Raw genomic sequence first — 15,007 nt, forward strand, 5'->3', positions numbered from 1 at the left:
TCAGGTTCAAAATGGGCAATACCAGTCCATTTGAGCTCACTAATGCCTAAGATACTGATTTTTATGCATTCCATTTCACTTTTGACAATTTCCAATTTTCTCAGATTCATACTTCGTACATTCCATGTTCCGATTTTCAATGAATGTTTTTACACCTGTTTCTGTTCATTTTGAGTTGTGCCCCATCAGCAAATGAAGGTCCCATGGGCTTTACTCCATTCGTGTCATCACGGTCAACTCTACTAGGAGGAGGCAGCTCTTCCCAGTTGCATTTTGAGTGCCTTCCAACCTGAGAGGCCCACCTTCTGGCATTATATTTGACAGTGTTTCTCTGCTATTCATAAGGTTTTCAGTGACTAAATATTCAGAAGTAGTTCGTCACTCCTTCTTCCTAGTCTGTCTTCGTCTGGAAGCTCATCTGAAACCTGTCCACCATGGGTGACCCTGCTGGTATTTAAAATACTGGTGGCATAGCTTTCAGAATCACAGCAACTCACAAGCCACCACAGTGGTGGATGAGACTCAGTGGCACCTAACAAAAACAGGTACTGACTGATACTATCAGTGATCTTCTGTTCCCAGTAAGCTCCTGGTAAGCTGTGACTATTGCTATCTGCCCGTCTCTCCAGTTTTCAGGGCAGCAGTTTGTCCAGTGACTTTAATTATCAGCTGGATCTAAGAAGACATGTTGATTTTAGTTTTTTCTTCAGCTTTCTCCATGCTATGTAGGTGGGAGTGATAACTTCCATGTTGATCTGGAAACTATAACTTTTTTAAAAACTTTAAAAGTTTAGCTCCAAAAATGGGGGTTTCTTATTTTATCCTAGGAATTTTGTAGCTATGTCCACTGCCAAGGAATTTTTGATCTAGTTAAAGTTCTTGACTATAGATGGGATTTTAAGACCAGCTCCACTGTCAAACATGACCTAGCATCCATGTTACTAAATAAGTTTTTGGTGTATCAGTGCCCACATTTCCCTTGTGTGTTGAGTTGTGGTCTCATCCAATGGGAGTCAATGACTTACCAGATCAAGTTAGTACAATATATCTCACAGGATGTGGCTTTGGATACGTTACTCCAGAAGGCACCTTGGCCTTTTAATGTTTGACCCTGCATAATACCTCTTTATGTTTCTCACCTAAAGCAAATTGTGTATTTTTGTTTTATTTCTATAATGCCCTTTCTTCTCCCCAAGACAATAGCCTTTACCAGATTTTTCTAATGTGTTCTTCTATGCTTCCTGAATGGAAAGGAGCAAGGACCCTTCCCTTTAGGACCTTGCAGTGCCTCATCCCAATGCACAGCAGCCTGTAAGCTAAGTCTCCCCTGTTGTCCCTACTGATGCTTAGTATTAATGATCTACTCTGATGGTCAACAACAAAACTAAAGACAATGACATTTTAGAAGCATATGTGGTTTCAAAGACGATTAGAAATTAGATGATGGAAATGGATGAAAGGCAAATTATTTACTTGAACGGTAAGACTTTGGCTGTTGTCCTAGGGATGGTGCCTTCTTGAAATGCTTTGGTACCTGTTTCTGAGGGCTTCAGTGTGTGTCCATTCAGGTATACAGTCATTGGACAGACATGTATCTGGCCAGCGATGGAGCTGGTCTCATAACCACATCTGGATTCACATCTCCTTCAATGGCCCTGGCTACCAGGGACCAGCCTCTGGTCCTTTAAAACACCTGGACAGTTGCATCAGGTGGATCCCTTGATCCCGTTACCCCACCCAACATCACCATGCTAGTGGAATCTCAGAGCTGAATCTGACTTCCAGTCACCACATTCCTAACCTGAGCTCTGCAAAACTCTGTGGCCATAACAACTACAGCCCAGGACAGTCTTACTGCTTCTCATTCAAGCACTCCCACCTCCAGTGCTTAGGAAAATACCCAAGAAGATGTGGAGAGACCTTAAAGGGAAGGCAGATAGAGGAGTGTTTGTAAAGCACACCCCAACGTAAGTGCTCACTTGTCATGTTTTCATGGCCAGGATGGAGAAAAACAATCAAACAAAGTACATAATGGCAGTGTTTCAGAATCTGGGCCAAGAAAGTCTTTATTTGTCAGCTATTGCTGCAGCTACAAATGGCTTCAAAATCCCATCAGCTCTTAACCACAGAGGTTCTGTCTCCCAAGTATGGTTGTGGCTCTGGGTGTCATCAGGGTTCTACATGTCTCCTTGTGCCAGATGTCCTGTTCTTGTGAAAGTCAAGAAAAGACCAGGTCTGACTGGCAAGTGCAGTTAAATTCCTGTGTCCAATTGCCTGTACCCACATAGCCACAGTCCACTGGGCAAGTGTAGGACATACCTCCTTCACAGGGACATGGGAGGAGGTAGGCACAGTAGAGGCAGGGGCAGTGATCATGGGAAGTAGCCTTTGGCACACACACAAACACTGAACAGAAATGCTCATTACAAAACTGTTTGAACTTCTGGGTACATGGGTACATTCTTAGGAGAAGAGTACCCTATAGAAACACTAACCGGCTATTCAGGACCCACATTGCTGTGCTCTAGTGTGAGGCTGCTTTCTCTGTGTTTAACGGAGAGGACCCAAACTGTGTCTGTTCGGGTGAATGGGGGCATCAAGGCCGATGCTTTCAGCAGCAATTCTTATCACTTGGGGACATTCAAGGGTGGCAAACTGTCTTAGGGTACACCAGATCCCATGTGTATGTCCAGAGGCTAGGACAAGGGGACAGGCTCAGCCTGCTCAGAAAGCAGGTGGGTGCAACTACAGGTGGTGCCTACATGTCCCCGAGGCCCTCTTGGTGGCTCTAACCTGCAAGCACTAATGTTCTGTAGTCCCAGACACCATGGTAAAACTCCCCAAAAGTGTTGTCATGGACGGCAATTGGTTTATGAGTGATTTCCTTGCTCATGGCCCTCACTTGTCAGGAAGGTGAGTCCTGTAGAGCAGTGCACCTGGGAAAGACAGGACTTGTTGCCAGGATTAGCCAGGTGCTAGCCAGGAAGGACCAGTCTGTGGAGAAGGACATCATGCTTGGTAAAGTGGAGGATCAACAAAAAAGAGGAAGCCCTCCAACCAGATGGATTGGCACAGGGGCAGCAGCAATGGACTCAAGCGTAACAGCAATTGTGAGGATGGCGTAGTGTTTCGTTCTGTTGTGCTTAGGATGACTGAGTCGGAGCCAACTTGAAGGCAACTAGCAAAAACAGTCAGGGTTAGCTAACACAAGGTTTGAAAAGTAGTACTAGATTGTCCACAAGAGAATAAAATGTTTTTGTGGATGCAAGTTGGAATTATAATATCTTACAAGTCCAACTGGTCTTAGCTTTCTAGCCAAGAGTCCAAATTGCCTGCTGGTCCCCGCAGGCTTGCTCTCCCTTCTGCCACCCTCCATACCAACCTTGGAAAACACCCTCTGCCCAAGGTCCATGTGAAAGCAGCAGGCCAGGCTGCTTCCAGCCCACACCTCAAAGAGAGGAAGAGACCTGAGAGAGGGCATCCACCCTACCGTGCTGAACACCTGGGCCCCATTGACACCACCCAGGCCAAGTCCTTGAGTCACGCTGCGTCTGCCATGTGCCCGCATGGCCCCCGGTGCCCATCTGTATCAAGTCTGTTACTGCCTTTTATTTGGTGTGACTGTACTCAATGACAATAACCTTCTTAGCTCTCGTGTCCCTCCTACCCCCAGCAGTTGACCAAGCTCCACCAGTTGGCCATGCAGCAAACCCCCTTTCCTCCCCTCGGACAGACCAACCCCGCTTTCCCCGGTACGTACCCAGCCCCTACTGCCCTTCTTCTCTTCCTGCCTGGGACTCGCTCTGCAGCTGTCCTGAGTGGAGCCAGGTCCACCAGTGGGGGTGTGCCCATGGCCGGGGTGGGACCTGTCTCCCATGGCGGGGTCAGATGACCTTCAGTCAGCTTTGGCGGGGTCTTTGCTTATAAAGAGGCACTGTCCTCTACAGGGTGCTTGCTCAGCTGTGTTCTCCGCTGTCCTCCACCAGCAACCTTGATGGCACTTCATTCAGGTGCCTCCACCTAAAGATCCAGTGCCTTCTACAGGAAGTCAGCAGAGGCATCTGCTAGCAACACATGACCCTGTCCTAGGGCAGAGAGATGGCGGTTCCCAGCTGAGAGCCGTTGTTAGGGAGCAAAGTAAAGGCTGAGGCACCCTTGTAGTGTGGCTGCTGACACAGCCACCGGGCAATCATATTTTGAGCTTCCCTAGTTGAAGGGACCTTGCTTATCTCCTTGAGGGCAAAAAATTAAATCTGTCTCTCTTTGCTCTCCAGGAGAAAAGCTGCCTTTACACTCCTCCGAAGAAGCTCAAAATCTGATGGGCCAGTCATCAGGTAAAACAAAGCCACCCTCATTGTAAACTGAGGGCCAGCCAGGGGCCTGAACAGAGCACCAGTAGAAAACTTGCCCTGGTGGGAGGCCTCAGCTCACACTAAGATGGAAACAGCATACAAGGGCTCAGAAGGAGCAGTCAGGGCCTGTCCACTGTGCTGCTTCCAGAAGTCACTTTGTGTGCTGTGCTCCCTGTTGAAAGCAGGGTTGGTGGGTTGTATGCTTTGTTGTTAGGGCAGAGTTCTAGAAGAGTGCTCACCCCTCAGGGCACAACTGCCCTGATCAGAGATGAAGGAAGGCTGTAAGCTAGGCTGTCTGGTCATTTTACCCTCGTGGTAGTGCAGTACCAGGCAGCCTGCCATGAAGACAGCGTCATTCCCAGTGTAAGAAATGCCCCCATGAGAACAGTCACTGTGTTGTGCTATGTGTGCCCCTGATTCACACCAGGGTGCTTATTCACAGAGAGGAGCACATGAGGCTGTATCAGTGAGGGAATTAGGTGGTTTGTCTGGTCATAATTCAGTTGGAGAGAATACAGGCATCATTCAGGGGGATGACTGCCACCTACCTTCCAAACCAGCTTCACTGATCTGGGCAGGAAGTGCTGGTCTATCGAAAGGGGAACATGCATGAGAAGACTGAGTGTTGTTGTTGTGTGCTGTGGAGTCAGTTCTGACTCACAGTGACCCTATACAGGGTTTCCGAGGCTGTAAATCTTTTACGGTAGCAGAAAGTCTCATCTTTCTCCCATGGAACAGCTGATAGTTTCGAACTGCTGACCTTGCAGTTCGCAGCCCGATTCATAACCACTACACTACCAGAGCTCCTTGTGTATTTGGTCTCAAATACAACTCTTCCCCATTGCTGTGTTCTGGGACCACCTTCGGGCTAAGGCCTCACATTCCCTCCATGTGTCTCACTACCCCTGCCTTGGTGCCTTCCCAAGTGAGAGTCCATTTGGGAAGAGCCTGGGATAAGAGAGGTCGCTATAGGTTGAAGGCACAACTGTGGCTGAGATTCTGCTCTGGCACTCCAGGTCCTCATAATACATTGTACTTAATCAAATTAATCTAATGCAAGTTTTAAAAGAAAAATAAACATACTCTTATAATATTTTCGTTATGGAAATGCACACCAGCCATTGTGGAATTACAGGATCCCATGCCTAGCTACTGATAGTGTGTGTATCTTTATGATCCCACTGTTTGTAAACTCCTATCATGTCCTGAACTGGGCCTGGGAACATAATGGGCCTGGTTTGCTCCCTCCCAATCCCCTACCCCCACCACCTCAGCCAGCCCAGCGTTCCCTCTCCCTGGCTCCCACACATACACTGCACCCACTTCCATAACCCTTTTTAACAAACCCACTCTGCTGGCATGCCATGCCTGATCACGGGGACAGAGCATGTTATTGAGGCCACAGCCTTCATGGCCTCCTGGTTGCCTCTTGCCTCCCTCCAACTCACATGGGATTCACAGCACAAATCCATGTGTCTAGCCACCAGCAGCAGGGTAGACAGAACAGGTAACAATGAACATGTTGGCATGGCAGCCTCTGAGTGGCTGACGGTCACGCTGCTCCATAAACGTGGTATAAGGAAAGCGTTATTTATATTCTGGTGTATAGAGTGTTACTGTCTTCATCATGGAGTCATGAGAAAGTGAATACGCCCTTTGAGTACATCTGTAGTCAATTTACTAGTTTAATTTTAAACTCTGGAAAGGTCATGGAAGTTTACTCCCCTTGGTGAATTTATGCTCACTTCAGCAGCTGCAACTCACTCCTGTGTGCATCCTAAACTGCGTTGTCAGGAGCACCTGGATGGGCACAGATAGGACCAAGGATATTTTAAATGGCACCATTTGTGGGATCTGTAGATAGCTGAACAACCAAATAATTGGTGCTCTGAAAATACGTCTATTAAAAGAACACAAGAATAAACTCTCTCAGCTTGGATATGCAGACAATTGGGGACAAATTGTTTCTTTACCACATACCAGCTGAGCCCTACTGCCTGTCAGGTACAGCCCCCTTGCAGGTCAACCCAAAGCAACAGACAGACTGACAAGGAGGAGTAAAGCCTAGTCTCAGTGGGCACTATAAAGGGAGGGAAAAGGAAGCTGAAGATAAAGTGGAGAATGCAGCAGGGCAGGAGGTTTGACTGAACATCAGGGACCTCAGGAAGGTAGGGAGGCAGGGCTTTCACCACTGGCAGGAGATTGTATGGCTGGAGCAGAGGGAGTAGGGGTGGAGGGCAGTGCGTGAGGAAGTGGGAGCTTGAGTGAAAGTTTTGAACTGATTTGTGATGTGCCATAGAGATGAGACCCAGGAGGCAAGGTGCAGGCAGGGGACCAAGGTAGTGGTGTGGGGTGGAATGCAGTCTCAGTTGTAGAACACTTCTGAAGGTAGATGAGAATGAGCTGCAATGAGCTGGCTACAGGCAGGTATCACCTAGGCTCTGAGCACAGTTGTAGGACCAGCAATGTAGGGACTTCCCAGGGGCCTCGGGGAAGACCAAGTTCCTGGCTGGTGAGTCAGTGAACAGGATAGACCTTCTGGATAAGCACAGGGGCAGGGTTGCCTGGAGGGACAGACCTCACCCCCACCCCACAGTAACCACACCACCAGCCCTGCTTCACTCCTCCCATGGCTTCTCCTGCTCCATCACCATCCCTGTCACTGGCCCCAGGGGCTGCAGTGGGTCATTTTATTGTCATTGCTTCCCAAGCAAAACTGTATCTTTCAGTTTAATTCTGGTATACACTAAATTGAGATTTTTGAAGATGAAAACTAGTGCTTTAGGATCACTTATACCTGTGTCTTCTGCACAGGAAGGATGTCTGTACAGAATATGTGATTTGTTATTATGCCTGGCCGTATAATTTTGAATTCGCTGCTGCACACGTCATGCAGGGTGCTGGGTGAGAAGGAAGCCAGAGGGCCTTCTTGTAGCCAGTGAGGGCAGTGGGCATTCAACTGGCTGTAGGGGCCCCACCTCCTTGCTGTGACAAGTTTGTCTGTACCATGGCATTTCACACATGGCCTGAAGACATTAAGGCCCTGCCATTCAGCCCAAACTCACCAGTGTGTGAAATGTCTCAAGAAAGGTTATACAAAGTCATGTGTCCAAAATGAAACCATGAAATGCTGTTCTCTCTGGGCTTCTTTTTTCTTCTTTTGAGGGAATTAGGAGGTTGGAGCCACAGTTCAGGACTTAACACTCCCAGGCTTAGTCCTTGACCAGCGTGCTGATCTCACCTGGCCCAGCTGAGAGTGGGTGGTATGGAGGTAACTGTGAGTTGTGCTCTTGCTGTCCTAACCATGTCCCTTGGTGTATTCAGGTCTGGATGCCAGTCCTCCGGCCAGCACCCATGAGCTCACCATTCCCAATGATGTGAGTATGCCCCTGAACCTCCGTATACTCATATGGAGGGGACAGGTACCCACCACATGCTATTACCCTATCTCCCCCCAGCCCACCAGCTCCATTGATTGATGGGATGGCTCTCTCTGCAGCACTTCTTTACTTTGCCTTTCTCCTTTCCTTTACCATTATAAGTGGATTTAATGCTCATAAAAGATATGTGATTTTACATTCTTAAGATATGCACTGGATTGTGAACCACGAGGTCATCAGTTTGAGCCAATCATCTGCTACGTGGGAGAAAGATGAGGTTTTCTGTTCCCACAAATATTTACAGCCTTGGAAACCCTAAACAGAGATGCTATGAGTCAGAAACAACTCTATGGCACTTAACAACAAGACACTAAATAAGAAAGAGTCCAAAAAGGTCGTTAGGGCTTAGAATTCAGAAGGCCAGTGTCAGACTGATATGACTTCACCCAACATGACTTAGAAAGCTCTGCCCTGGTTCAGGGTTGTCTCCTGGAATACATCTAGTCCATGTGCCCTGCCCTGGGGGTTGAGGTAGAATTTTCTGCTCAAGGTGAACTTCAGCATACCTGAGGTTAGCTGGTATAACCTCAGGTATGCTCTTCTCAGGTATAACTGGGTGCCTTAGGAGCTCCCCTCAACATGCTCAGTCCTCTTCCAGCTAAGCAGGGAGCGGGTGGCAGAGGGTGGACCAGACTTTGAATTTCTGGGCTTTTCTAAGGATATTGACTCACGATTATGAATCAAGAACCTAGGAAGTGTCCTTGAGGGCTAACTACCAGAACAACAAGCATGCGACCTCCGTGTGGGAAGTGTTTACTGTGCGTCACCTTTCCAGTTTAAATGTCAGTAGAACTTTTCAAGCCTGCAGCTGTTGGGCTTCAGAAACCATCATTGCTTTGCAATGGTCAGGTCAAGCCCCACAACAACTAGGAAGGAAACCTTACTCCTGCTTCTTCCCTTCGTATGTAGCAGCCTGCAGGAACCACAGATTTTTGTATGAACAAGACAAAACAACATTTACAGCCTCAGAAACCCTATACAGGGTTGCTGTGAGTCGGAACCGATTTGATGGCAGTGAGTTTGGGTTTACTAGTGCTTTTAGGGAGAAGGTGGGAGAAGCTCTCCCACCTGTATCCACCCAGCGTTCTTGGACAGTCCACCTGGGCTCCTGCCCTGGTGCTCCTTGGCACCTGTCTCTGCTCACTTCTTTTTCTCTTTGCTCCCAGGGCCACACTGGTGGCTTGTATAGAAGTGAAGGTGGGCATCGAGGGAATCCATGGTCCTCCTTCTCTGGGATCTGAATCCCTAACAGTAGTTGGGAGGAGTTGCTCAGCTGAATCTCTCTTGTCAGAGAAGGTCTTGACATCCAGGCTTTGGCCTCACACATGCTGTCTCCTTGCCATCTTCACTGTGACAGGAAGGTCCTCATTCTTGCTGACCACCACTCCTTCAGACAGACTCCAAGGCAGACTTCAGGCAGCATTGAGCTTCACTGTGGCTTCAAACAAACACTTGTCCAAGTTTCCATGCCAGGAGTCATCAACACCCTGAAGACACGTCCCAGAAAGCCTGGGGCATCTAGAGAAAACTTTCAGGGGGAGGGATGAGGCTATGGCTCTGAGTCCTAGCCTAAACCAGAGAGCTGGCGTCAAGTCTCATAGCCATGAGACTTGACACACAAGCTGTGGATGACTAAAAGCAGAGCACCGTAAGAAGAGATCTAGCCACACCAAGTAAATGATCAAGACAGTATGTTTGTCCCCCCCCTCCTCCCCAGGTCAGGTACATGATGCAGAACCCATTTGTACCCTGTCAATTCTGCAGGGCCTTGTCCAAACGCCCCATCTTCTCCATGAAAGGCTCTTGCATGTACTCTGCAATGCACGCTTCTCTAAAACACCCCCATCCCATCCTTTCTTCTAGCTAATAGGCTGCATAATTGGACGCCAAGGAACCAAAATCAATGAAATTCGACAGATGTCAGGAGCACAGATCAAAATTGCCAATGCCACCGAAGGGTCATCAGAGCGCCAAATCACCATCACCGGAAGCCCGGCCAACATCAGCCTTGCCCAGTATCTCATCAATGCCAGGTAAACAGCTTGCTGGGGCTCTCTTCTAATGGGTTTGTCTCAGGTTTGAGGAAGGCCTTCAGAGAAGTAGCCATGGAGCTCAGAGAGGGCATGCTGACTGGGCCCCAAACCCCTTTTTATCTGGAGTTCCATCCCCACATTCTACACTGGGACAGAGTTAAAGTAGGTGGATCCAGATCTGTCTCCACCTCACTTACTCCTCTTTATGCTGCACACTGATGACAGATTGTGACATAGACGATCTACATGTAAGCCTGGAATCATAATTTCCATCTTTGTATGTCTTGATCTTACCATGGTTACCTGCAGAATCTCAGTGAGTTGCTGGGTAAAGCTAGAAGGCAGTAACCAAGAGCCCATCTAGTTTGAGACAGGTCTCTGACACTGGCTCCTTCATGTACCTAGTCCTTGTCTATACAGCTCACTGCTCTGCCTTTTTGCTCTGGTGCTCCTCCTTCATTCTCAGAGAAGTGTGTAATGATGAGACTCAGAGGTATGGACCTCGACTTCCTTCATTCATGGTGCAGATGAGAGAACCCATGGTAGCATGGACACTGTAGGTCCCAGGCTTAGCTCAAAGCCATGTACCCTCATGCCTGTCTACTGTGCCTTGGGGCCTGTGACACTAGCATCTGGCACTGTCACTTGAGCATAAAGAGCACACTACCAGGAGTGGCCCAGGAGAGCAGGTGGGGCAGCTGAGCTGGGCCTTCCACCCTCAACCACTGCTGAGCGTTCTCCTCTCCGTACCATTGTGGTGGACAGCGTCCTGTAAACAAACACTCACAGTGTTCATGGTATAGCAAAGGTGCAAGGCCGTGAGCATGTGCTGGGTGTTGGCACAGCGCAAACACATCCTGTCTGCTGTGCCAGGCCACGGAGACAGGTGGGTTGTTAAGGGTTACCCCGATGAGGAGCCTTCAGTCAGCCACACTCAGGTTGATTCAGATCATAAAGCATCCATCATTCACTAAGCGACTCTGTTCTGTCACGTCCTGTGGTTATAAAGACAACCTCCCCCACCCCCCATAGGATGTTTGGAGGCTTTCAAGTCATCCTTCCAAGGCCCCTGGGTCACCCTCCCAGTTGTCCAGTAGTGATTGCCTCGGGCGACAGTGCCTCCATGACACATGGCCACTAGCACAAGGTGTCCCCTGGGGGAGGCCTCATGGCTCTCCACCTTCCTGCCCTGCTGTGACTATGTCTTCTCTCTCCGTGGCCAGGCAGCCATGGCCAGAGCAGCATCTGCTGTGAGAAAGGAGTAGGCATGCAGCGGGGAGGATATGCCTACCCCTGTATGGCTCCCCTCTCCCGGGGTTTATGCAGCACATTGTCACTGTGCTCTCTTCCCTCCTTGTCCTTTGTCTGTTCCAGGCTCACATCCGAGGTCACTGGAATGGGTGCGCTCTAACCTCCACCTGCAGTCTCCCTCCATAGCACCGCCTCCTGAGCCATTGCCTCCACCTGCTCCTGCAGCCTCCTGTCTGCCCACTGCAAATACGTGATAGAGTTTCTTTACTGACAGAAATTATATATATATATACATACATATATATATACCGTTCCTATGCATACGTGCCCCCGCCACACACACCTACTTGTATATCTGTGTCTGTACGGCGCCTACGCTCCAGGCTCCATCCCCAGCCCTGCTCACCAGTATTAGTTTATGCTCTGTCTGTCCCTGCATTGGCATGCGGTATTAATTATTTTACATACTTGGGGTGTTCCTATGTGTGACATTTTAGAAGTATTGTTCATTAGTGTAATATGCCCACTTTAGAGTTGGATTGACATTTTGGCAGCACTTGGTGTGAACTGTCATCTGCTCTGCCATCTAGAGCATGGTTGTCTTGAGATGCTACCTGTCATGGACCCCTCCCCTCCTGGGTCCCCTTCTGCATACCTTATTCCCTGGAAGCCTATGCCTGTTTCAGGTCAGGGTCAGGGCTGGTTCCTCTAGTCCCACAGGAAGGGGAGTGTAGCTGGGGCAGGCAGGAGAGGAGGGGTTCTGAGGATACTGGGTCCTTTCCTGGGAGCAGAGTAGAATGGGGAGGATATGGGAGGCCCTGGCTTCACTAGGATGTCTCCACCTCGGGAGGCTATGCCTGCCCAGGAAAGTCCAGTGTGCTGGACTCATCAGGAGGTACAGCATCTAAGATCAATAAATGTTCTAACACCTAACTGACCAGCTCTGGTGTATCTCTGTGTCCTCCACAATCCCCACCTCCCGGTATGCCTGAATTACCCCCTACATGTACACATGTGCATACCCACATGCATGAGCTCACATGTGCACACACCAGGCACACACACGTGCCCATATGAGGACCTCAGAGATATTTGTGCAATATAGATGGAAGGTCTGCCTTTTATCAAAAGAAGCTTAGGTTTTACTCTCACACACATGTGTTATTTCATTTCTTCTCCCCAACCCTTTTTTAATGTTGGATTTATATAAGCCATCCTGACTTGTGAGCTGGTGTCCGTCCCCACACCCAACCAGCACCAAAGGCCAGGATGTGAGTGCCCTCAGCTTCTTCCCAAACCCATGCAGGGTATCCCTCCCCACCCCCACCCACACACACACACAGTTCAGATGCTCTGTCACTCATAAACCTAGCATCCTCTTGTGTGAAGTCATTTTAAACTTTGGGTTGAATCATTTGTCCTTCCTGTCCCTCCTGTCCCTCCCCACCTCCTCCTCCTGCCCCTAGGCCTCTCCCTCATTTTTGCCCTCCACTGTGCCCTCCATGTCCCCCTCTTCCTCCCCAGTCCTTTTGCTTCAGGCCTCCAACGCCTTTGCCTCTGCAGTCTGCACCACCACGCAGAGCTGTCGTTATGTGTGTGCTCACCTCTGATGACTACCCTGTGCCCCTTCCTCATAGTGGGATCCTCACCCTATTTCTGGACATGTCCCAGTCTCCAGTCAGGGCACCGTCCCTCCCCACCTTGGGTTTTAGGGATCCCAAGGCCCTCTAGAGGGCAGATGGTACACAGGGAACCAGCAATTCCAAGAGGGCTGATACCAGGTGGGTACTCTTAGAGCCACCAGTTGCTCAGTGGCCCAGCAAAGGCATGTGGGTGAAGCCGAGGGCCAGAAGTAAGCCTGTTCCAACTATGATGGCCCCCATGGGCCAGGTGTGGCTGGAGCGTCCATCTTGCAGCAGGGTCCTTCCCATCTCTGCCATGCGGGAGCCACACTGGGCTGTTTTCAGCTATCCAGACCCCAGCCAGGCCCATGAACCCTGAACCCCACACACCTCCCAGGAGTCTCGAGTCATCAGCATCATTAGTGTGAGCATAGCAATAGAGGGTGCCAGGTGCAGGGTCTCACCATATGCTCACACACACACAAACACACACACACACACTGGACCCTTGTGGTTCATACCACTGCTCTGGCCAGGATGCAGGAGAGACAGGGCAACCCAATCTTTTTGGCCTCCATGTGGGAGAACAGGGTACATGAACACATTAGACCAATTAAAGGGAGACCACCAGTGGGGAGGGGTTGAAAGTGTGGTATTAAATGAGCATTAGCACAGCTCACCCAAGGAGGTGAGAGAAGACAAGACCAAGGATATGAGGAATTGTCCCATTCAGTCTGAGGGAGAGGGTTGATGTAGGGAGAACCAGAGTCAGGGCTGGCCTGGGGTGTGCATGTTTTCACAGGGCAACCAGAAGGTCATGCAGGTAATATTGGAGTACAGAATGAGTGATGGGCTTCAGGATGAGGCAGGTCTCTCTGTCCTCCTGCACCAAGGCACCTGGGTTCCCCAGTAGAGTGGGGTGTAGCTGGAACAGCAGGGCAGAGGCTGACTGTGATCCTTGAAGACCACTGGCTCAGCTACATGCTGGAGACACCCACAAGGACTAGAGTAGGATATTGGGATGGCTGCAGTGAGAGTGAGTGAGTTTCAGAGATGCTGTGAAGGAACTGTTATTGAAGTTTGTCAGTAGCTCAGATGTGGGTGTGAAGGAATGTCCAAGCTTACCCTGAGGCTCCTGGTCTGAGCCTGAAGGATAGAGTTGCTGTCCCTAATTAGGACAGTGTCAGGCACACAGATCGGGGGGATCCGAGCTTGACTTTGGGCATATGGGTCCAAGACATACTATCCAGGTTGTGCAGATGTGGTTTTGTGACCTCACATACCCAAGCCACATGAGCAAGAACTAACCGTAACACCCAGTGTGGGAGACCAGGACCAGGGGCCAGCAGTAGGGGATATTCGGGGGAGCCAGTCTTGGGATGGTCTAGCCAGTGCCTCAGGGACACTGTGGGCCCAGGGTGAGGCTCAGGGAGGGCACAGGGCCTATAGACTACGGGGAAATGAGTGAGGGGATCCCTCCCTGTGTGTGTCATGGATCCAAGCTTCACTATGGCTCGAGGTGACACATGTTGCCCTGAGGAGATGCCTTCCCCCAGGAAGCAGCCCAGGCAAGTGGCAATGAAGAAGCGGCCTGTGTCACAGCAGTGACAGAGCACAGTGAGGAGGGCAGCACCTGACGGCTTTCAGTGAGACACTACTCCTGGTGTGGCCCTGTAGGATGGACCGCAAGGTTGTTTGCACTGCAAGATCTGTGGTTCAAACTCACCAGCCACTCCTCAGAAATCCTATACAGGGCCACTGTGCGTTGAAGCTCACATTTAACTGGAACTTAACAACAGATAGATGCTGGCCATAATGAGAAGGCCATCTGATGTTCTCAGTGACCCCATGTTCAACAAGCTGCTGAACCATGTTCCTGTACAACTTCATCTCTGAGATCGCCCCTCCCTCAGAAGGGACAAAGACTCAACTGTAGGCCCCCTGGGGCCTATACTGCAGCCTGTACTGAAGCCACACGTCTGGTGACAGGCCCTAGGGTGTCCCATGGCCCCTGCCTCCTGGTGGCCCTCTTTATGTCATCCCGAGTGCAGGTGGAACCTGCACCCTGCTTCTCACCAGTTGAAGGTGGCCTCAGTGATGGTGGTACTCTTAGCGGCCTCATATGATGTCACCTGATGTCCTGCTGGTTCTGACAGGCAAACTGCCAGGACCAGACCGTGAGCCTTGTTGGCCTCCACCTGGAGAGGGGGAACCCAGGAGAAGGGAACTATGGGTTTCTGACCAGGATGAGGAATCAGGATGGTCATCCTGTTTGACAGCCTCCACACAGCAGAGCCCCACCGCCAAGA

General features: G+C 49.9%; 1 protein-coding gene across 2 annotated transcripts in view; it reads left to right on the forward strand.

Moving 5' to 3' along the window:
• PCBP3 (poly(rC) binding protein 3) overlaps window positions 1–11,236 on the forward strand; it is a 51,324-nt gene extending 40,088 nt beyond the window's left edge. Inside the window, exons 9-13 of one of the 2 annotated variants that reach the window (XM_006876107.1) lie at window positions 3,674–3,752; window positions 4,275–4,334; window positions 7,677–7,729; window positions 9,656–9,825; window positions 11,200–11,236. In XM_006876107.1, coding sequence (XP_006876169.1) covers window positions 3,674–3,752; window positions 4,275–4,334; window positions 7,677–7,729; window positions 9,656–9,825; window positions 11,200–11,236 — 399 coding nt within the window. The remainder of the gene's footprint in view (window positions 1–3,673; window positions 3,753–4,274; window positions 4,335–7,676; window positions 7,730–9,655; window positions 9,826–11,199) is intronic. The other variant, XM_006876106.1, reaches the window with a different exon arrangement.
• The last annotated feature ends 3,771 nt before the right edge of the window (window positions 11,237–15,007 follow it).

Source organism: Chrysochloris asiatica, unplaced genomic scaffold (genome assembly GCF_000296735.1).
Source record: "Chrysochloris asiatica unplaced genomic scaffold, ChrAsi1.0 scaffold00354, whole genome shotgun sequence".
Taxonomy (NCBI): domain Eukaryota; kingdom Metazoa; phylum Chordata; class Mammalia; order Afrosoricida; family Chrysochloridae; genus Chrysochloris; species Chrysochloris asiatica.